This window comes from Rhinolophus sinicus, linkage group LG01 (assembly GCF_036562045.2).
Source record: "Rhinolophus sinicus isolate RSC01 linkage group LG01, ASM3656204v1, whole genome shotgun sequence".
In the NCBI taxonomy this organism is placed as follows: Eukaryota; Metazoa; Chordata; class Mammalia; order Chiroptera; family Rhinolophidae; genus Rhinolophus; species Rhinolophus sinicus.
In genome coordinates, this window is record NC_133751.1 from 47,566,926 (window position 1) to 47,589,052 (window position 22,127).

The 22,127-nt window shown below is 42.0% G+C and overlaps 1 protein-coding gene across 1 annotated transcript in view; it reads right to left on the reverse strand.

Moving 5' to 3' along the window:
• KLHL6 (kelch like family member 6) overlaps positions 1 to 22,127 on the reverse strand; it is a 51,273-nt gene that overhangs the window by 22,772 nt on the left and 6,374 nt on the right. Inside the window, exon 2 of the mRNA XM_019735759.2 lies at positions 9,700 to 9,865. Coding sequence (XP_019591318.2) covers positions 9,700 to 9,865 — 166 coding nt within the window. The remainder of the gene's footprint in view (positions 1 to 9,699; positions 9,866 to 22,127) is intronic.

The following is a 22,127-nucleotide window of genomic DNA, read 5'->3' on the forward strand; positions in this document are numbered from 1 at the left end:
TCGGAGGGATAGTTGTGTAGTGGAGAACACACAGGATACACGTTAGCAGACAGGAGTTTATTCAGGCTCTTGTCTCACTGCCATAAAGCCTTGAGCATTTAACATTGTTGAATCTTATTTTTCTCACTTATAAATTGGGGGTAAACATACCTACCTGGTGGTAAATGAGAAAATACAGGCAAAATGGTTGCCACATAATGAATGTTCTGAAAAGAGCAACTGTTATGTGGACCCAGGAGATTAACCCTGATTTCTTAACACTCACAGTAGACACACAGTGATATTGGTTGACAAAGAGTGTCTGGGGGAGAGGATGCAGCAGACAGACAACAGGATGATTTTATCTGGATGATGGTAAAGAAATACTTGGGTTGGTTTTCTTGTCTAGATCAACTGGCTATTCTGATGCTGAGTAGATAAAATCTCTGGGTCCCTGTCAATGACAACAGAAGTTCACCTATACTTTACAGTAATGGGACCTACTTTTTGCTATGTGCCTGGCCCTTAGTAGTACTTAAAAATGAAGTCATTATTAGTATTAATTAGCTTGTAGACTATTTCTTTTTCTACTAGCCCATGACACTTCCAAGAACCAGGATTGCGCTTCTTAGCATCCTCTTAAGGAAAGTCAGGCAATTTTTGTTGGGGTCTTAAGCAGTTTCTGAAGTAGTCTTCATGTTCAGCCATTAATGAACAAGAGCAACACACGCATTCATTGATTCCACAAATATTTATGTACTGTGTTCCAGGTAATGAGTAAGCCAAGAAGCCAACCCAGGCCATCAAATCAGCCACTGACCACCACGTGGCTACCTCATCCATACAGGTCTCACCGCCATTCATTCTATCATTAGCAAAAGACACATGAAAATAAGCAATGCCAGGGCCTCCACCAAAGTCTCCACAAACTGCCACCAGGATGAAAGTTATGTCACCACTTCAGAGGGTGTTGTGGAGGCACCACGTGGGTCTTCTCAGGCCCAGGCCAGATGAGCAGGCGCCCACTCTGGCATCCCCCTTTCTTTTCTCTGAGTCTAGGCCCCCAGGACTCAGCCTGATCTCCTTTATTCTTCTTACGTAGAACTATTCTTCTACGTAAGCAATTTCTTCTAACCAGCTGCTCTGTATCCTAGGGATCCTTCTGTCTCAAGACTCAATGTTGGCTGAGTATGGTCTCCCTGATCTAACATCTTCTAGCTGCCCTGCAGATAAGCTCAGAAGTCCTTTTTCTTTCATGAGTTTTTAATAACAGAAATGAAAGTAACAAATATGACAAAGTTCCCCAAACAAACATGGCAAAGTTCCCCAAGATTGAGAAATTCTTATAGCCATTGTCCCAGGTCTATAGCCCCTAACTACCTTGCTTATTTAAGACTCAGCAGTCTGAAGGTCCAGTTAAGGCAAGGAGGGCCCTTTGCTTTTCCGAAGCCCCCATTAGGTGACATTTATCTCAAAATCCCTGCTCACATGTGAACAGGTCAGTTGGTTCTTTCCCTTTAGGTGCTTCTCTTGCTTTTACCTTTCCAAAAACTACTTAGAGAAAATATGTTTCTCTCCATAGTTGGCCAATAAATTATGGCCAGGTTACTGAAAATTTCTTCTGCCTAAAAGGAAGAAACTGTTCCACCCCTGCTATAGCTGATTAGATCAATGGGCCCTTCACCCAAGGATCATTGGTCTGTTAACAGGCCAGCAACTCATGAAGTTATCTCACACGAAATGTTCTTTTCAAACAGCAATAGTGGTGACTGGCTGGGTCAATCAACTTCTCTCTTTCTGGACTGGGAAATCCTGGGAGAGAAGCAATCAATGTATAACAGGAAAAGAATAAGAGGAGGCCAGAAAAGAAAAGCAGAAAATAAAGGAGCAGCTGCGTCACATCACTGTGAAACTTAAGAAGTCTTTACTACTGGATGGGCGAGGAACACCAAGATAATCTGATTCCTATTCGTTTCAGTCCCACAAAGGTGGTTTCGGTTACTGCGGATGTTCTGAACTGACAAGATAAAGTGCTAACTCTGGCACACTTTTCTCCATCTAACATCCTGAGTTAATTAAAATAGAACACCATCCAGTTTATTGTAATAGTCATGTTTCATATGAATGTGATAAAACAAAACTTTAAATCATGGTGTTTTATAATCCTAATCCAGGGGAAAGAAACAAGGATTTAGGTAGGAATGGTTTAGGGAAATGTTCTCACAGTTCAATGTCAGCTCGATTTATCCACGGCACAAATTGTCCAAAGTAAAAATTAACTCACAAATAACAGGAAGAAACTTCTATTTAACATCGATTACATAATCAATGTACCAGGTACTTTACAAAGATCACCCCATTTAACCCTCATAATATTATAACTCGCCCTGAAAGGTAGGTATTATTATCATCCTAATTTTACAAATGAGAAAGCAGAGGCTCAGAAAATCTAAGTAACTCATCCACAGCCACACATCAAATAAATGACTGAACCGGGATTTAAGCCCAGGTTCTGCCTGATTCCAAGGCCCATGTTCGTGCCATGTTGCGACTCTGCCTTATAAGAGACCATTACAGATAACTGGACATGTTTCATGTCTAAAGAGACCCCAACATAATTGTAAAGCCATTGAAAGAACAAGGCAGCTCTACACATACTGACCTGTAACAATTTCTGAAATATACTGTGAAGCCAAAAAAAACCAAGGTGCAAAATTGAATGCATAGTGTGCCAACATTTGTGTTTAAAAAATTAAGGCAATGAGTGGGAGTGATGTATGCACATATATCCTGGTGTGTGCATAGAATATGAAGGACAGCAAGACTATGCTAACAGTGAAGATGGCAAATGTTTCACTGTCTCCCTTTTGTGTTTCTGAATTTGGAATGGGTATGTTTCATCCATCCAAAAGAATAAATACTTTTTTTAATCCACAAAGTGATTTTAAAAACCTGTCAACTTCTGTCCTTTGTGGAAACTTCAAGCATGAAAATATTCCCAGTTTTCTATTTTTGAAACTTCAAAACAAATAGTCTAGAAGCAAAAGAAATCAGAAAGTAGGTTAGAAAGATATCCAGAAACCCACTGAATTCTTCTCTTATTTTCATAAAAATAAGCACTTAAAGGAAAACGAGTAAAATTATCTGAGAGAAACATTGTTTTTTGCCTAAGTGTAAACAAGATTTGAGAAAAACATTGAGGTGAGGGATTACCAAAAAAGGGGAATCAACAGTAAACAGAGCTCGCTCTAACTCTAATCTGTCTCTGTCCTCCTCTCCCACCTTGCTCATTAAATCTAAATTCTCCATTGAAGCTCACCACTTGGGAGAAAATGAAACGAAGAAGAGGAAGAAGAAGACAAAGAAGAAAAAAACAACTTTATGCCAAAATAATTTCCAGATATATTAAATATTTAAGTATAAGGCTTTAGATGTAACAAAGCTAAGTGAAATTATAAGTGCTTAAGTATACAATCAAGCAATGGGGAAACTCTTTCTAAAAATGTACACCAAAGGCAAACTCCTCAAGGAGATGATTGATAGATCTGACTAAATACTAGTTTTAAGCTTTGTACATAAAAAAGCTATAACTAAAATTATGAGTTAAATGACCAATGGAAAACATTTGCAACATTATTATAAAAGACTACAGTATTTATTATCTAAAGAGTTTTCATAGCTCTCTTGAAAAATCACCAAAAACTGAAAGGAGAACAAGAAACAGAAACACAAACTCCATCTTCAGTGAAACCAGGAGAAATCAGTAACCCCAAACCACAGAATATGAACACTGCTAAGTGACTTTGCTAAAAGGAGAGTTGTCACAAGTGCCTACAGAGGAACAAATTTGTCCCTCAGATCTCCCCTCCCCCAAAACACAGGAATATTAAAGTCCCAAGGAACCACGTAGGCCAGGGTAGGTGGAGGACAATAACAGGGAGTAAGTTCAAGAATAAGTTAAGCCTCCTGGTTCTCCTCCTTGATTCTCACAGTCTAACAATTCCCATTCTTACTCCCTGGTAGAAGAAGATTTATCCTCTGAAGGAACCACACCAGAGAGGTTCTAGACTCAGGAACACCCGAAACTAAAGACAACAAATGAGGACATCTTGCTTAAAATAAGAAGATTAAGTAAAGATTTGCACACACGCAGTCCAGAATACATGTAGCTGTCTTATACCCCCAGGCAAGTGACTAAAGATCCTTATCTGGAGAAATCAAACAACCCTAGGAACAATCCAATAGCTATTGGCATTTGGGAATCCCCAATTAAAATTTTTAAAAACCTGTCAGGTTACCTGATAATCCTTGTAAAACTCTCTAGTCTACTAACCTCCTGTCCTGATCCATTTGCACCAAACTTCAAACCAGTATATTAAGTCCTCAGTCTTAAATATGACTAAACAGTCAAGGATCAAATTATCAAAAAGGTATTTGAGGAAACCCTCTGCAGTAGTTGAACTGTGGCCCCAAAAAGATATGTCCATATCGTAATCCCCAGAACATGTGAATTTTACCTTTTATGGCAAAAGAATGAATAGTACTTTATGTGACACAAGGTGTGATTAAGTTAAGGTGTGATTAAGTTGACAAAAGAGGCTTATCTAGGTGGGCCATAAATGCAATCACATGTATCTTTATAAAACACAGACACAAAAAAGAGAATACACACAGAAGAGGAAGAGGTAATGTGACCATGAATGCCAAGATTGGAGTGGTGTGCCCACAAGTGAAGGGATGTCAACAGCTACCAGAAACTAGAAAACACAAAGAACAGATTCTCCCTTAGAGTCTCTAACCAAAGGAAGTACAATCTTGCTGAACCTTGATTTTGGACTTCTGGTCTCCAGAACTCTGAAGGAATAAATGTCTGTTGTTTTAAGCCACCTAATTTGAGGTAATTTGTTATGGTGCCAGCCCTACGAAATTAATACACCCTTTAAGATGAAAATTGGAGACCTAAGCAAATACTCAGAGTAAAGGAACTCAAAAGAAAGAGAGAGAGGGGCAGCCGGATGGCTCAATTGGTTAGAGCACAAGCTCTCAACAACAAGGTTGCTGGTTCAATTCCCTCATGGGATGGTGGGCTGCACCCCCGGAAACTAAAGATTGAAAACAGCAACTGGACTTGGAGCTAAGCTGTACCCTCTACAACTAAATTGAAGGACAATGACTTGGAGTTGATGGGCCCTGGAAAACACTGTTTCCCAATATCCCCCAATTAAAAATAAATAATAATACTAAAAAAAATGTTTTTAAAGAAAAATAAAAAGAAAGAGAGAGAGGAGAAAACTTCAAATACATTATAATAGCCTCAAAGAAATGAGTAGAAGTCTATTTTAAAAACAACAAGGAATCTTGAAAACTAAGGATATGGTGGCAGAAATTTAAAATTAACTGAGGAGTTGAAAGATAAAGTTGAGAAACTCTCCTAGAAAGTAGAACCAAAGGCTAGAGATGTTCAATAGAAGAGAAAAGGTAAGAAAAAATAAAATTAAATCCAGGAGGTCTAACACCTAACTAATAATAGCTCCAGAGGACAGGATAGATAAGAGTTGGAAAGTATCAAAGAGATACAAGAAAATGTCCCTGAATTGAAATACATGAGTCTTCAAATTAAAAGAACCAACAAAATGAAAACAAAAAACCTGCAGTTATTGTATGTGCTATTACAGAAATGGATCTATTGACATAAAAAAGGATTATAACACAATACAGGTGAAATAACATTTAAAAAGCATGTGCCCAATAGGAACCCATTCTTATAAAATATGTAATATTTAGTAACATGGAGCAATATCTTCAAAATGTCAGAAGAAAATTATATTCAATCTTGAATTTTATACCCAGCTAAAATATCAATCAAATATTATGTAAAACAAAAATACTTTTGGAATTTAGGTCTCCAAAAATGTATCTATCATATACTCTTCCATGATAAGCTATTAAAGGTTGTGATCCATTAAAATATAGGTGTATACAAGAAAAAAAGAAGACATAGGATCCAGAGAGAGAAAATCCAACATAGAAAAGAGGTAAAAGGAACTCGCAGGATGACAGCCAAGAAAGTCCAGGATCACAGCTGTGCAATAGGCCTAGAGAGCAACCAGTCAAGATCAGAGCAGGAGGACACAAAGAAAAGAAATTATCTAAAATCAATGCATCAAGAGATAGCAATGTACATGCACAAATAATTTAGAAATACGAAAGTAAATAAAAGAAGAAACATTTACAAACAAATGAAATTTTAAAACATTTAAAAACAAACTTCAGATGAGTGGGCTGAAGAAGGGAATGAGGACAAGAGATTGCTGCTTTTTGTTTTAAGAATTGTAGCTACTGCTGACTTTTTAAGCTTGTATTACCTTCTTAGAAGTGCTGAAAAAACTACCACAAACTTGGCAACTTAATCAACCAGAACTCTCATAGTTCTGAAGATCAGACGTCTGAAATTCAGTTTTGGGCAGGGTTGGTTCTCTCTGGAGACTCTGAGGGAGCTACTTTCCATGTCTCTCTCCTAAGCTTCTTTTGGTAGCTGCTGGCAACACTTGGTGTTCCTTGGTGTGGGGCTGCATAATTCCAATCTCTGCCTATGTCTTCATATGGCCTGCTCTCTGTGCCTCTGTGTCAATTCTCCCTCTCTTTCTCCTATAAGGGTACCAGTCATTGGCTTTAGGGCTCTCCCTAAATCCAGTATGATCTTATCTCAAGATCCTTACCTTAGTTATATTAGCAAAGGCCCTATTTCCAAATAAGATCACATTCACAGATTTCAGGGGTTAGTACTTGGACATATCTTTCTGGGAGACAAAATTCAAAGCTATTTATATGAAATACTTGGAAAACCTTTAGTTATTTCATATATATATATATATATATATATATATATATATATATATGCATGTATATATCTTAACATCTATTTCCAAAGTGTCATCCAGAAAGGTTTCCATTTCCACTGCCACCAGCAATGGATGAAAGTGCCCATTTTTCCTCACTTTTGCAAAAACTGATTATTATATTGCATATGCTCTTGACCAAAGTGATAGACAAAATATTATTTTATTGTTGACTTAATTTGCCTTTGGATTACTAATGAAGTTTGGCTTTTAAAAATATATTTGTTTATCATTCAATTTTCCTTTTTTGTAAATTAGTTGTTCATGTACTTAGCACACTTTATTTCCATTAGGATATTCATTTCATCCATACGAAATAAAAGTAAAAGGATGTTTAAGACAGCATTGTTTTGAATAGTCAAGTAGATGAAAACCTAACCTTTCAGTTATAGGGGCTGATTCACTAAACTGTTATACCATTGAATTCAATTCAGCTATTATAAGTGCTATTACAGAAATGTATCTATTGACATGAAAAGATGATTACAAGTAAAATAAACAGACTTAAAACAGTATTTCCAATAGGAGCCCATTCTTCTAAAATCTATACATAGTAGATAATACTATTCAAACACATATATAGCATTTACCAGGCACTGTTTTAAACACTTTACAAATATTACAACTCCATGAAATAGGCTCTATCATCACCCCTATTATACTGAAAAAGGAACTAGAACACAATGAAATTACAAAACTAGCCCAAAGTCACACAGCATGTAAGTGGTGGAACTGGGACTTAAATCCCGTAGTGGCTTCAAGCTAGGCTACTAACCACCCTGCTAAATGCATAGAAAAGGCCCCGCAAGTCTATATACCAAAGAAGCTGTCATATTGTCTCTAAATAGGAGGGGATTGTAGATAATTTTTATGTTCTTTTTGTTTGTATGGGTTTCTAATTTTTCTGTAATGAGTTTGTAAAGTTATTGAAATTTAAAATTACTGAAAACTGCATTTGAAAAAGAAAATCTATCTCCTTAGCCTATCATATAAGACCTCCTTTCAGCCAGTGGGAAAAACAGGAGACCTAGTTACCAGTCCCAACTTTGTCACTCAAGGCACATAATAAGTGCTCAATAAAATTTGTATTCATTGAGCATCTACTTTGGTGCCAGACACTATACTTGATGCAATAAATTACTATTACTATTATTACTGTCAGTGTTGCCTGTTCATCTTTAGACAAGTTAGCAACTCTCTCTGGGCCCCAGGAAAGGAGATTAACAGGAAGATAACTACAGCAACAGTGGCTTGATTGAATAATGGTGAATGGGGTGACTCTGCTTTTGGTTATTGGCCATTTTGGAGGAGATTGTGCAGAGGGGTGATGTTGTTTTTTAAAAGAAGGTTCAGAAAAAGCATAAAACCTGAACTAGAACGAGGCCTCTCCATGATATGGGAAGGAGTTCCCTGAAGTTAGATGGCAGGAGTAGTGGATAGAAGTGATGAGATACAGATGCTGAGCCAGCAGTTGCTGAGGTCCTCCCTCCACAGACTCCCTGACAGTCAGTAGCCCAAGTATGTAAGCAGCTAAAGACAGAGAAAGGGTGAGTGGGTGGCAACTGACTTAGAGACATCTCCAGGTAAGGTGGGACCAGCCCTGCTGCAAGTAACTCACTCTGTATCTTTAAAGTGCCCTGAGGTAATTGAGACAATAAAATTGGCCAACATTGCAGCAACCCATTACTCGGAATTCATCAGCACTGTTTCATGGTTGATTTTGCTCCCTCTTTCTACTCTTTCTTCCTGGATGAACTTCAGAAGTCCGGCATAGACTCCAGTGTCAACAAAAATAATCCCATTGCCCATGGTTTTGTCCCTGGACCCCTCATTCCCTACCTTCCCAGACTTTGCTTTCTGTGACCCTCAACTGCTGAACTAGTGATGAGCCAAGAGGATGCCACCACTCAAAGTCCCAAACCATGGACAAGATCTGATGCTTGTCACCATTCCCTGGGAATGAACTGGCCTGTCCCTGGATTCTGTTTATGATAAATATCAACATCTTTAGTGAGACCATCTTTGTTGTAACCCAATGGAACCAAGTTCAAAGTGTAACCTTAGATCCAGGTAAATTTGATAGCTTGGAGTAAGACCCAGTTAATAATTGTGGATACAATTGACATAATCTATAGGTTCAATTATTCTATGAATTAAATATAATTATTACAATCAGATTGAGACAAACATAGTCAAATATCAACAATAAAACTTAATTCTGAGGGGTCTCTATCTCATCTTCTGTAATACTCTTATAGAAGTGCTCCTCTTTCACACCCACCACAAAGTTCTGACCAGTCAAGGTTCTGCTTCCCCCAGAATCTAGACACTCCTCCCCAGGAGATTGCCTGGTGTGGTGGCAACCATGTGGCCACTAGACTGAGAAAGCCACGGGCTCAAATCACAGCTTGTCACTTATCCTCCAAGTGCCTTACTTTCCCCACCTGTAAAGTGGGAAAAAGTAACTATCTCCCTGAGTAGTGCTAGAAATAGAAGTTATGTATATGAATTGGTGATGGCAGCCCCTGGCTCTAATGAGGCATCTGTAAATTATAGCTATTGCTCCTGGAGTCAGGAGCCAAGTGTAGATTCTAGGCACCAAGCTCCCCTGGATTCATCTCATAAAGAGTCACCGCTTCATTTCACCACCTCTCAGGAAGTTTCCAAAGAAGCATCTTCTGACTTTCAAGTTAGCACAGGCCCAGCTAATTGTGTGTGTGTGTGTCCCAGGCACAGACCTGGGAGCCAGTCCAGGCAGGTCCCTGGGGAATCCTGCTTTCCCCTGCTGCAGAGGGGATGACGAGCCTATTTGTTCACATACCTGAAAGAGGTTAGCAGCTTCCAGAACCCGCTGGACGTTCTGCTTGGTGATCAGCGCCTTGCTGGTATACGTGTAGTCCAGAAGAGTGTGCATGGTCTCAGCATCGACCCCTTTGATAATGATCCTCTTCTCATACTTTTCCTTTAAATCATTGCAGAACATGGCCCTGGAAGAGAGACATGAGCATGTGAGTCCTAACATGACGCTTGGTTCCAGGCCTGGAGAGACCCCCTTCAGATCTCTCTACTCCCATGGAACAGTGAGGTAATTACAATTAAGTGAGGGCATAAGGATGGGATTCTAATCCAGTAGGATTTATGCCCTTATAAGAAGAGAGACCAAAACACTGTCTCTGTCATGCGAGCACACAGTGGCCATCTATGAGCCAGAAAGAGAGTCCTCACATAACCGACGATGCTAGCGCCATGATCTTGGACTTCCAGCCTCTAAAATTATGAGAATAGGTGCCTTAGCCATTATCTTCCAACCAATTCACCAAAATGGGAAGGTCCCAAAGGGAAGCCCTAGTGACAGAATGTACTTCCCAAAACTGAGACTTCCATCCCAACAAAGAGGGGATTATACCCCTAAATCCTGCTCTGTCTCCCTTTCTCATACCTCTTATTTATGTCTGGAAATCACTCATCAGTTTCAAATCAGTTAACTATCTGACATTTTGAAACTTTGGTTTCAGCCAATAAGATCTCCCTTAGTTCTCCCTCGGTCCTTCTTCCTCTGTCCTTGTTTTAATCAATAATTCTCCTACCTGTCTCTCCTCCTTCCTCTTCCCTCTTCCCTCAACTGGCCTCTTTCTCCTCACAGAATACAACAGCATGAAAAACAGAGCAAATGCTAATTCTGTAAAATTAACAAATCCCAGCCTGGAATTAGAGGAGCAGTGATGTCATTTGGACAGATGACCGATGTCCTAGCCGCTGTCTTCAGCTATAAATCCTCTTAGCCAGAGGGGCGTAGAGCTGTCTGCAGAACCACACATCTTTTAAAGTGATGTCCTGTATGACTCACTTCGCTGTCTCCTGATTCCATAAAGAACCTGGCCATCAAAGAAACCATACAATTTCTTCTCAGCTCAGCCTGCCTTCCTGGGAGGAGTTGGACAAGCTCCTGCCCTAACCCTCCTTTTGTCTGAGTCTGTACAGCAGTGCTGCCCAATAGAAATCGAATGAAAGCCAAATGTGTCATTTTAAATTTTCTAGTAACTGTATTTTTAAAAAGTAAAAAGAGATCAAATTAATTTTAATATCTTTTACTTAACCCAATTTACCTCAAGTATTATCATTTCAACACTCAATAGATATTTTTAAATTGTTAATGAGATCATTTACATTCTTTCTTTCATACTGTCTTCAAAATCCTGCATGTATATTTTATAGTGAAAACGCATCTCAATTCAGATTAGCCATAATTCAAATGTTCAGTATCACACGTGACCAGTGGCTACTGTATTAGACAACACAGCTTCAGTGCGTTAGTCCTGAACTCAGATGTTGGGCCATCCTGACGTGCAATTGTATCAGGGGGTAAAGTGAATTCCACCCACATCAACTCCATGTACATGAATATATGGGAAATAGGACAGTGAGCAGGAAAGGATAGACTGTGATGATGGGTCAAATGAAGCTTCTTATAACTGAGGCAACGTATACTGGAGTCCGACCAGGGTGAAACTTAGAAATGCTACTTCACCTAGAATGTGATTTCAAGATTAGTGAAAGGTGAATTTTGTTGAATCTGTACAACCTCAAAAAGTCCAATGAAAATTGGACAAGTCCAATGGAGACACGTTTTAGTATTATATGAGATACGTGTGTAAATTATTGAATTCAATGCTTTGCACTTTAAGGGGCTCTTACTGAAGCCTAGTATTTTCCACGTGACACAATTACTGGGATCATCTGGGCTCTTGACCAGGCTATCACTGCCCAATGCAGCTTCTAAATTCTCTCTTGGAATCGGTTGCTGAATAACATCCTGCCTCAGCTTAGTCCATACCTGACTGGGTGTCTGCATCCCCCAGAAGCCAAACCTCCTGAGCCAGTGATGTGTTAGGGGAGTGGGGGGAGCAGGATGGGGAGGGGAGGAGACCGAGCAGGACAAAAGTCATAGAGAAAGTCACTTTGGTCTGATCCTGCAGGGGACCGCTGGAGAATACACTCCAGAGCTGTCCCAACGAGAGGCACAGAAGCAGGGCTGTGATACTGCAGCACCTCCTGACCGTTTTAGTTGTGGGCCACCCCAGCAGGAGGTACATTCTTAGGCACTTCTGGTTTTCAGTGAGTGAGTGTGCATGTGCACAAGCAGAGGGGCCTGGGAGCCTCGGGGAGGGCAGAAAGAAGACTGCAGTGCTGGCTGTTGGCAGGTGAAGAGAGGGCTTTGGTCTGGTCTAGGCTCTGACGCTAATTCACTACGTGACTTGTACAAGTTGAGCAAACCTCAGTTTCCTTCTCTGTGACGTGGTATAACAATAGCCCCTACCCCAGTGAGATGTTGGGAAGAATAATTAAGATAACAAAGTGTTGAGCACTCACTAAGGAAAGGTATTTCTCTTAGACCAGATCGGAGGGATCTTGGCAGGCTGGTGGGAGATTCTTGGGGTGGGCGGGCAATTACACGCTGGCTTGCAGCCCTTGACCCCTGAGTCCAGAGCCGGGTCCATATCAGGTCAGTGGGTGTCAGAGTTGCTGCACTGCTGTCCACCACCTATCCAGAGTAGAGTTAGGATTCTACAGCACGCAGACTGGTCTAGAGACATAAGCATGGTGCCTGGCACATAGTAGGAGCCAGTAAATGTTCATGCAGAGAGGAAAGAAGTGCCCTCAGACAGAGTCCTCTCTCCAGGAGCTCTTTTGCCTGCTTTGGCTCCCAAAGAGCATTTCTCTGCTCTCCTCTGAAACTTTTTCATTGATTTTCTGTCACTTAAATCCACTCTCCTGAGCCACAGCCACCACGCTGAACACAGAGAAAGTGAAACTAAGGAGAAATCTATGAAATTCTCATAAACCAAACTCTGAGGCCTCCTGCTGCTCTCCCAGGAGATCCACTTTGGCAACATTGGGACCCCATGAAATGTACATAACCTAGGCAAGGTGGGTCACCCTTAGGTTTCCACTTTAATAACAGTAATCTCTTACATTTATGTTTATAGCACTTTGTAGGGCAAACAGCATTACCTTCTTTAATTATTAAACCCATAATAGAGGTGATAGACTAAGGTAGAACTTAAGTGAATTGCCCAAGATCGTACAGGTTGTCAGTAACAGGATGGGGACTAGAACCTAGAACTCTGGGCTCTTAGTCTGGAGCTAAACAGGGCACTGAAACCAAGAAAATCAGTAGGAGTTCAAGGCCATCTTTAGGGGGTCAACTGAGTATCGACACTGAGTGAATCAGACCAATAAAAAATACTTTGTAGGCAGACACTGACCAATTCTCATGAGACTCTTGTAAAACAGAGATAGCTATTAAAGTCCTATGTTACAGTAGAAAGTGTCACAGCAGGGAGCCAGTTGCCCAACACTTCAGCAATAAGTCAGCACCAACCCCAAAATAGAGCCTGGGTGAATGAGCTCATCTCCCACAACAGCCATGAAGATATCCACGGGCCCAGAGTCTCTGGAATGAAGTCAGGGCATGGCCCCAAACACTGCCTGGGCCACACTCACCTGTGAGCTCCGCAGGCCTCATACCTCACCTCATTCAGGTCTCTGCTCAGATCTCACCTCCTCAGAGCGGCCCTCCCTGACACTGCCCCCATCTAAATGGTCACTCCCTAACATCTTGACCTCCCTTATTTTTCTTCATAACCTTGTCACAACTTGAAATTATATTACACATCTATTTGTTAACCAGCTTAACGATTGTGTGCTGAGTGAGGACCTGGGTGCCATGGTCTCCACTGTATCCCTGGGGTGAGAACACTGCCTGTAACTTAGTAGGGACTCCGTAAATATTTGGGGAGAAAAATAAATGAGTGAGTGAATGAATGAACAAACGAACCAGTGAACGAACTTGCCCTTCCTATACCCTGGGTGTTTGCTTTTGACAGAAATCTGCACCTCCGAGAATTATCAAACAGCCTCTGAAGGATAAGGCTGAGAAGGTCTGCCTCATGTGCCCTCCGCCCCCATAGAGAACTTGCATCACACTACCAAGTCCAAGGCCTGGAGCTCAAAGAGGACATACCCACACTAGAACATTCCATTTACAACTTTGATGAGTTCTACATGCTCCTGCAGTTCCTAAACATTACCAACTCAGACCTTTTTACCCAACCCAAATCCCCTGTGCCTCCCCTCTCCCCAGGCTTCCGCACCTGCCTCTAAACAACCTGCCTCCTATACCTATAACCCCATTATAGTCCTAAAAACCAATACCCACCCTCACTCTCTCACTACTAGACTGGCTGCATCAGTGCTTCCCCCTGCTCTGTTCTTCCCCTTGGCCCTTCACCATCCCATTTATACCAGGAACTAACTCCTCTGCATCAGTGAGATATTCTGGGTTGGAGTGGCTATAATATGGGTTGCAAATTGAGTTAAATTCTACTTAAAAATATAAGTATCCATAGGTATACAATTGGTTAAAGACTTTTTAATTAGTAATCATGTGCTGCTCAACGAACACTATTATTAAGAAAGGATTATTATTGGATACCAACCAATGTGGCCAATCAAAGGAATTTTCACTGCAAAAAAAAAGCAGGAAGTCAGCAGATGCAAGAGTGACCTAGTATGGCATGACATCATTCTCTATGGTACCTACCACTTCTAAGCTGAAAGCTTGGAATATGCATTTTATTAGGCTCACTGAGTCCCCACCAATCATTCATCTGCAAACCAAAGTTTAAGAACTGCTGCCCTTGAGAAAGGTCACCTCACTTCCCAACACAGGCCCCTTTGGCTCACCCTGAGAAGGAAGGAATTAGACAAAGGTCAAGTTCAAGGAAACAACTGACCATGGTGCTGGGAAAGACATGCCCTTAAAAAAGCCCTTCCTCTTTTTAGGTTCTCCCTTTCATCTTCTGAGATATAGCCCTCCTAGAATTCTATAAGGTGTAGGGCTGCTTCTCAAATTGGGAGAGGTGGGCTCAGTTGGAAGCAGGCCTTGTCCTTGTCTCTTGAGTCTTCTCTAGCTCAGCTGCATAGACAGGGCCCCTGCAGCTTATATTCAAGTAACGTAGCTCATTAGAGCTAAGAGTTCTGAAAGAGGATGTGGTGCCAAAGCCCTCTGAGTAGCAGTGTGCACATGTGAGTTCTCACCTGCTGTGCACATGGAAATCACACACACCCGGAGAGGTGCCTTCCAAGGAGGATTTGGGCATTCATGGCTATCTCTCTTTCTACTCCAGAGCCATGACTGACAGCACTCTGCCATCTCTCTCCGGGGCCTGGAGTCTGTTCCTTGAACCCCCAGTTGTTGGCTGAGTCTTTGTTCTGAACTAACAGGAACTGGAACTCCAGAGCTGCCCCCATCTGACTCTAACCATCATCAGGCCTCTAAAGGGCTGCCTTCTGCTGAGCTCCTTGCCCAAGTTCGCCATTCCTCAAGGACACTGCACGTGCACCCTTTGAGGACCAGAACTCCAGCTATATTCTTATAGAACCAGAGGCCCTCCCAGCCCCACTGGCCCAATGTTGAGGCCTCAGCATGCCATGTTATTCAGCCCATCCAAGTTAATGACAGAAAGCAGGGCTTGTTCTATCCTGCAAGATCAGGCAGGATAGAACATCAATCACAGCAAATGCTTTTGGCCAGGATTCAGCAATGATTCAACCATAAAGATATAATGGGCAGTTCTTGTTTTGCCTGCCCAACATCATTCTTAATTGTTTTAGTAAGAGCATCAGATTTTCCTTTCGGAAATATCCCTCCTCCAATATCAGTCTAGGAAGTTTGGGTGAAGCTAGCTCCACCTCCTATACCAGGGATGGGTATGGTCCATGTCACATATTATGCCTCCCAAGCCAAAGTGATTGGCTCACAGATGGGCACAGAAAGAAGCTGGTCCAATCGAAGCCAATTTTAGAACTTTCTGTGGAAACACTGGGAAAGAGAAACTCTCTTCCTACTGGGATTGCTGAGCTAGGAGAAATAAAAGTTTGGAGCTGCTGGAGATCTTCTCATCTCTGTGTATGAAGACCCGCCCTGAGAGAGAAATCAACACAGAGGAAAATAGAGCCAAGAGACGGAAAGAAACACTGAGTCCTGATGACATTATTTGAGTACAGGGATCAAAACAGGCCTGAAACTAATATTCCTAGACTTGAAAATTATGTGAGCAAATAATTTTTTTTAAATGTTTTTATTTGCCATTTGCAATGCAGAGTCCTGACCGATACATTGTACAAAAGAAAACCTGAATAACAAATAGGCCCAAATGCCAAAGAACATTGTCTAAAAAGTACCCAGGAAAAGAAATGTGAAAGTACTCCCAACATTGGCCTACAAGGCTCTTCACAGTCTGGTCTGTCCCCTTCCCATCCCTGGTGCAGCTACACTAGCAATTTCCAACATGTGCCACTGTTTACACCGACACTCTTGAGTTCCAGACAGGTCTTTGTATGTACACTCTCTTGGGCCTATTTTTAATGTGTCTTCTCTTCTATTAGATTCATAAGCATCTGAAGGGCAAGGGTTGTATTTTATTTCTCTCTAATTCTTATTCAGTGGCCCACAATAGACTCTTAATGTTTGTTGGATGGCTGACTGGCTGGCTGGATGGCTGGCTGGATGGAAAGGAAACTACACATGCATTGCAATACTTTCATGTAGGCCAGGTGGACTTACCTATTGTACCTCACATTCTCCAGTCCCACATTTTTCCTCTAACTACCGTGAGAATGAATAATGATGAGCTCCAAGACTGAGTGACTTGGAGCAAAGCGTGTGTGTGTGTGTGTGTGTGTGTGTGTGTGTGTGTGTGTGTGTAGAACTGCATTATCTAGTAGTTCTCTGTCTGAATTGGAACCTCAGGCCCAGGATATTTATCCTAATTCCTCCGCCTGATATTTTACATGACAAAAACATGGGGCTGTTCTTTACCTTAATTTGCTTTCACGCATCTTCCACCTCATTGCCAGAGATGACACCTGGCTTCCCCTAACAAAAAATGCCACTCCCCTCACAATCCTATTCAGTGAGGTCTGGTCTGAGCCCCAGTTCCCACTGGACCCAGGGCAGGGTCAACACTGTGCTTTCTAAAGCCCACTGCCACATCCTGACCAGGCTGTTGCCCTGGGGGTGGCTTATCACCCTCTTTTTTCAAACAATTTTCATCCCAGCCCCCCATGACCCCCTGCTGGCTTCTTTAGAACCTCCATGTCATTATCCTGAAGTCAAGGATCATCCTAGGCTTAGAGATTTTTTTTTTGAGAATTCGCTGGTTCTGATAACTTGGAAACATGTGAGCTGGCACTGGTCCCCATCCTCACCCCTAGGTATTCAAATGCTGAGGCTTTCCCCAGTCGTAGGAGTTATCCCTGTCCTCACAGGGCAAAGACGGTCATACATGTGTTCCAGACTTCTCCCTCCGCCAGTTGCCATAGAGGAATCTGGATTGCCAAGCCTGTTTTCTCATCCAGATGGAAAGGAGAGGAAAACAAGAGTTCCTCCAGCCAGGGAAGAGAGGAGTTTTAAAGGCAGAGGTGAAGGAGGAAGTGCCACAGGTCAGGTTGGCCTACACTCAGGGCTGCCCAGGCCAGGGCCAGAGTTGGAGCTGAAATTCAGCCCCTGCTGCACTCACCACGCCTTGGACCATAATGTAAATTGTGACAGTCCCCAGAAAAAGGGTCTCTATTTCTAATTGGTCTTCTCAGACAGAACCTTTAACAATCTTAACAGAGATCTTGGATCACCTTCCTGCTTAAAAATTCTTCCAGGGCTTCTCACTGCCTATAAGATGCATTTCAAACTCTTCATCCTGGCCCAATAAAACTTTCATGGTCTGACCTGCCCATCTCTTGGCTTTATTGGCCCAGACATATCCTTTACTCCACCATTACTCTTCTACCTATGATTCCCATGATTACACTGCATGATACCTTCCCAGATGTGTTTCCTTTTGCCTGGAATGCTGCCTGCCTTCACCCTTCACTTGGTTCCTTCTGGCGAATGCCTACTCATCCTTTAAAACTCTACTCAGATATTACCTCTTCCAGGAAGCCTTCTCTGGCTGCTCTTTCCCCAGTCCGATTTAATAAACAGAGCTCCACCACAGAACTTGTCACCTTGCACTGAAATACTGATTTACCTGTCACTCTCCACTAACTGGTTGTGATTGCAAGGTCAAGGGGGAACCATAGCTCATTCATCTTTGTATACTTAGCATCTGACATAGAGTAGGCACTTGACAGATTTATGTCAATTGAATGAATACATAAATGGATAGATGGGTAGAATTTCACTAAACCCACTCAAAACTGCAGTACCAAAAGCTTAATATTTGTATAGTCCTGCCACCCAGATATTTGCACCTTAAGAAAGTTTGTGTGATTCAGTGTTCCTTGTTAAAGGCTTACAAATCACTCGCGGTACACTGAAAAAATGTGGGAGGAGTGTAGGTTTTCATAGCAATTGCAAAGAATTCTCTCCCGCTTCACCGCCAGTTCATCTGCAAATGACACAGACATCTCCTGCCAACCCAACCTGCTATCCTGAGCTGAAAGGATATTATTGCCAGTCATCTGAGAACTTTCCTAAATTTCCTAATTTCAATTCTCTTTGTCGTGTGTGTGTGTGTGTGTGTGTGTGTGTGTGTGTGTGTGCTGTGTCCACTAACCCCACCTTCCAGGAATTATTCACAGGGCATCTGCCCCGCCCCTAACTCCCCCAACACCAAAATGCCCTTGATACCCAGCCCCCGACAAGCGTGAGCTGACTCTACATACCACATGATGAGCTCTTGAACACAGGTCAGCTCTTACTTGACCCTGGACCTGAATCATTATATGCAAACCAGCTGGTGGTTACTTTTTATAGTTCCCTGAGTGGCTCATCAGAAAAGGCTATGATGCAGCTTTCTGGATTGTGTTTTAAAGTCATAGCAGTATCAGTGCTCCTATAATTATTGTGGTCTTAAAGCTTTCCACAACAGTTAAATGTAATAAGAGAATGCCTACCCTTACAACCGGCAGAGGACGTGTAGGTTGCCTAAATGATATTCTTTCACAGCAAAGAAGACTTCTCTTTATAAAGAAGTAGCCTCTCCAAAAGAACTTAAGATGGCTTATACTAAAGCAGCAGAGGCATGATAAAATCCAAAACAGTAACAACAACAAATAATAAGATAGGAGCCAACTAATTAAATAGAATACTGAAACCTAGACTAAAGAAAGCTGATGCAATGAGCTTCCTGACAGCCAAAGCATAAACAGAAGTGCAATAAGTTGGCTAATAAATGAAAATAAACCTGAACTTGTTATCCCTCTTTAATGGATATTTATTTTCCTTTTGTCCAGTGCCTCCCTCTTTGGTTCGTCATACACACACACACACACACACACACACACACACACACAAACTCACACACCCTCACCTCTTTGACCAGTGGTGGACGCCTGAAGTAAGCGGGGCTGATCATTGTGCCCCACCTCCCTGACACAGTGATTTGTCTAATGTTGGGTAACTGAATGGAGCTGGGCCAATCAGAGTCTTTCCCTGGGGCTTTTCAAACTGAAGCTACACTTTCAGTTTCTCTCCGGAACCAAAGTCCCAGAGTCCCAACAGGCAAACTCCTATCCATGTGGTAAAAGTCCATCTGAGAAATGCCACCTGCGGGAGAAGCCAAGTGAGGCTGGAGAGAAAACCCCCTGACTGCATTCAAAGCCCTGGTTCCTCTTCTCCCTGGGCTCTGCTGCATCCCAGCCCTTCCTATGATTTGGTTTTGTGCCCAAATAGCTTCCCCTTTTGCCTAGGCTGACTTGACTTGAGCTCCTATCCCTTATAACCAAAAGAATGCTGACTAATATAGAACATTGAGCAATGGGATGGATGGTGAGCTCCAAGGCAGTTTTACCAAAAACACAGATGTTCTGCATAGGGCCAGCTCTTCTCATGTACTGTTTGGTGTTTACTATATTAGAATCTAGTTCTGTTAAGACATTTTCATGAAGGGACAGTCACATATCCATGTACTTGATGCAGGGGTGAACCTCAGCACCTGAGATGTGAATAATGAAGTATTTCTCTGTTGTGTTTTCATTGAGAACTGCATGGAATATTATCCCAAACAAGAAAAGATTAGATTTTCTGGTCTTGATTGAAAGAAGCTCCACATGCCCTAGACACCAGAGGTGGAGATGACAGAGATGTTTTCTTGAAAATTTAAAGGATTCAATTGCATTCCTGCTCTGGGGCATCAACCCCCACCAAGCATCTTCCAATCCTAAGAAAAGCCTGCAGGAGTCACTGTGTAGACATAGCACATATGTGTCCAGATGGTCACTTGAGTGACTTGTTGAATCCACAACAGTGTGAAGCATTTTGGATTTTTTAACTGCTCCTTTCAATTTTTCCTATGGTGACCACACTTTATCATCCTTCCCTTTTCTAAAGTTGTGCAATAGCCTCCCAACTCTGCGAGGACTTCCTGCTCTGACCAGGATGCTACTTAATCAGTGACTGAAGCTGCAGGAGGAATACGAGTCTTTATTCACATCGAACATTTACAGGATACATGCTGAATGTCAGCCATTGCAATGGTTCAAAGGACCTTCTCATAGCTCACACCTTCAACCTGTTTCTAGTCTACACCTGGTGGAAGAGTCCCTCATGTCATACACTATCACAGGCATACCCAGGGCTGCTCACAGGTTGGAGGGAGAGGAGGAATGGAAGTGCCAGTGCTTGGCCTCTTGCCTGCCAGGATCTCAGAATCCTTAACTCTGGTGCTTATGTGACAAGAGTCTCAGAATTCCTTAATACATGCATAGTTTTCATGATACCTTAACTCCTATTCTGCACTGAATGCAGGTCTGGCACATAGTAGCTGCGCATAATGGACCTTTGTCACATTTTGGTTGCCCAGCACCTGAAACTCTCCCTAAGTGTGGCAAACTCTCCCTCTGAATGAGATGTAGTGTGTGGCACAAGCCACTTACAGACCCAGAAGCTATAAAGGCCCAATGCTCACTTTCCGAGCTAACACATTAACATGTGTAACTCAGCCTTAACCAATAAGATAAACCTATCCCAGGCTGTGAACTGGGAGCTGGTGATGCCCAGAAGCAGGACAGAGGAGAAACTGTTCTGGTGGAGGCAGCAGAAGTAGCAGCAGCCTCCAGTTTCCAAAGACAGCAATGGGGCAGTGCCAGTGGCCACAGCTGCTAGCCTTGGCTTCCAGGATCCTGCAGCAGTGTGGGAGTCCTCCCCATGCTGCTTCTGGGTAGCTTTGGGCTGTGGTCCTGGCCACTACCTGGCCACTACCTTATCCTGTCTGTTTTCTGGGTTTGGTACTCCAGGCTTCTGGGAGATTCTGTGAGTTACCTGCATAAATACTCTTCTCAAAAAAGCCACTTGACTTCTGTTCCTTGTAATTAAGAAATCTGACTTATTACCATGCATAAAATGTTTACACAAATACATTCACATACGAATCCATTTTGTGATGTGTATTTCACAACAACTCACTGGAATAGGTAGAAACAAATCATTAGCCTCACTGTGTCGTAATGCCACTGAGACTCAGAGAGACTCTTGAAGCAATTCCTTCAAGATTTGCACAGCCAATAAGTGGCAGGGTCTGGACTCAATTCCCAATGACAGGACTTTAAGACAGAGTTCTTTCCACGATACCAAGAAGTTATTGGTTCCAGCCCCAGTAACGTTCTGTAGGTTCTTGAGTCCCTATACTTTCAAAGCATACTGACCTGCTTCCTTATTTCTTATTTAGCCCTTTGACCCAGACTGGTGCCCTAAGGCATGCTGGGTCTTTGCTGCTACAGGGAGGGGTCTGTCAGCTCAGCCCCCAGATACAAATTGGTTTGAATGTTCCCACAGTATCCTACCTATGCATTTGTGTACATGCCCAGAGAGGCAATAATTTTTTGCATTTTATCCTCATTTTCAGCTTATGTAACCCACACTAATGCATGGCAGGGAGAAGGAGTGAATGGTCTTGCACAGAAATGTCCTAACAGCCAAATTTCTACCCAGTGGAAAGGTCTGTTTTTAGTTTGGATCCCAATGGGGAAACCATTCTTCCTATCAAAGTGAGTTCGCTGGAGGACAAAATGGAGACAATGCTATTTACTTGTTATCTAATTATTGATATTGTGAGTATGAAATGAAATAAAAAAGAATCCAGCAAAATTCCTGGCATGCAGTCAATGCTCAAAAAAGTTGGCCTTTTCATGTTCCAGAATGCAAAAAATTCTTAATAAAAAGACATTTTTTTACCACATCATTTATAA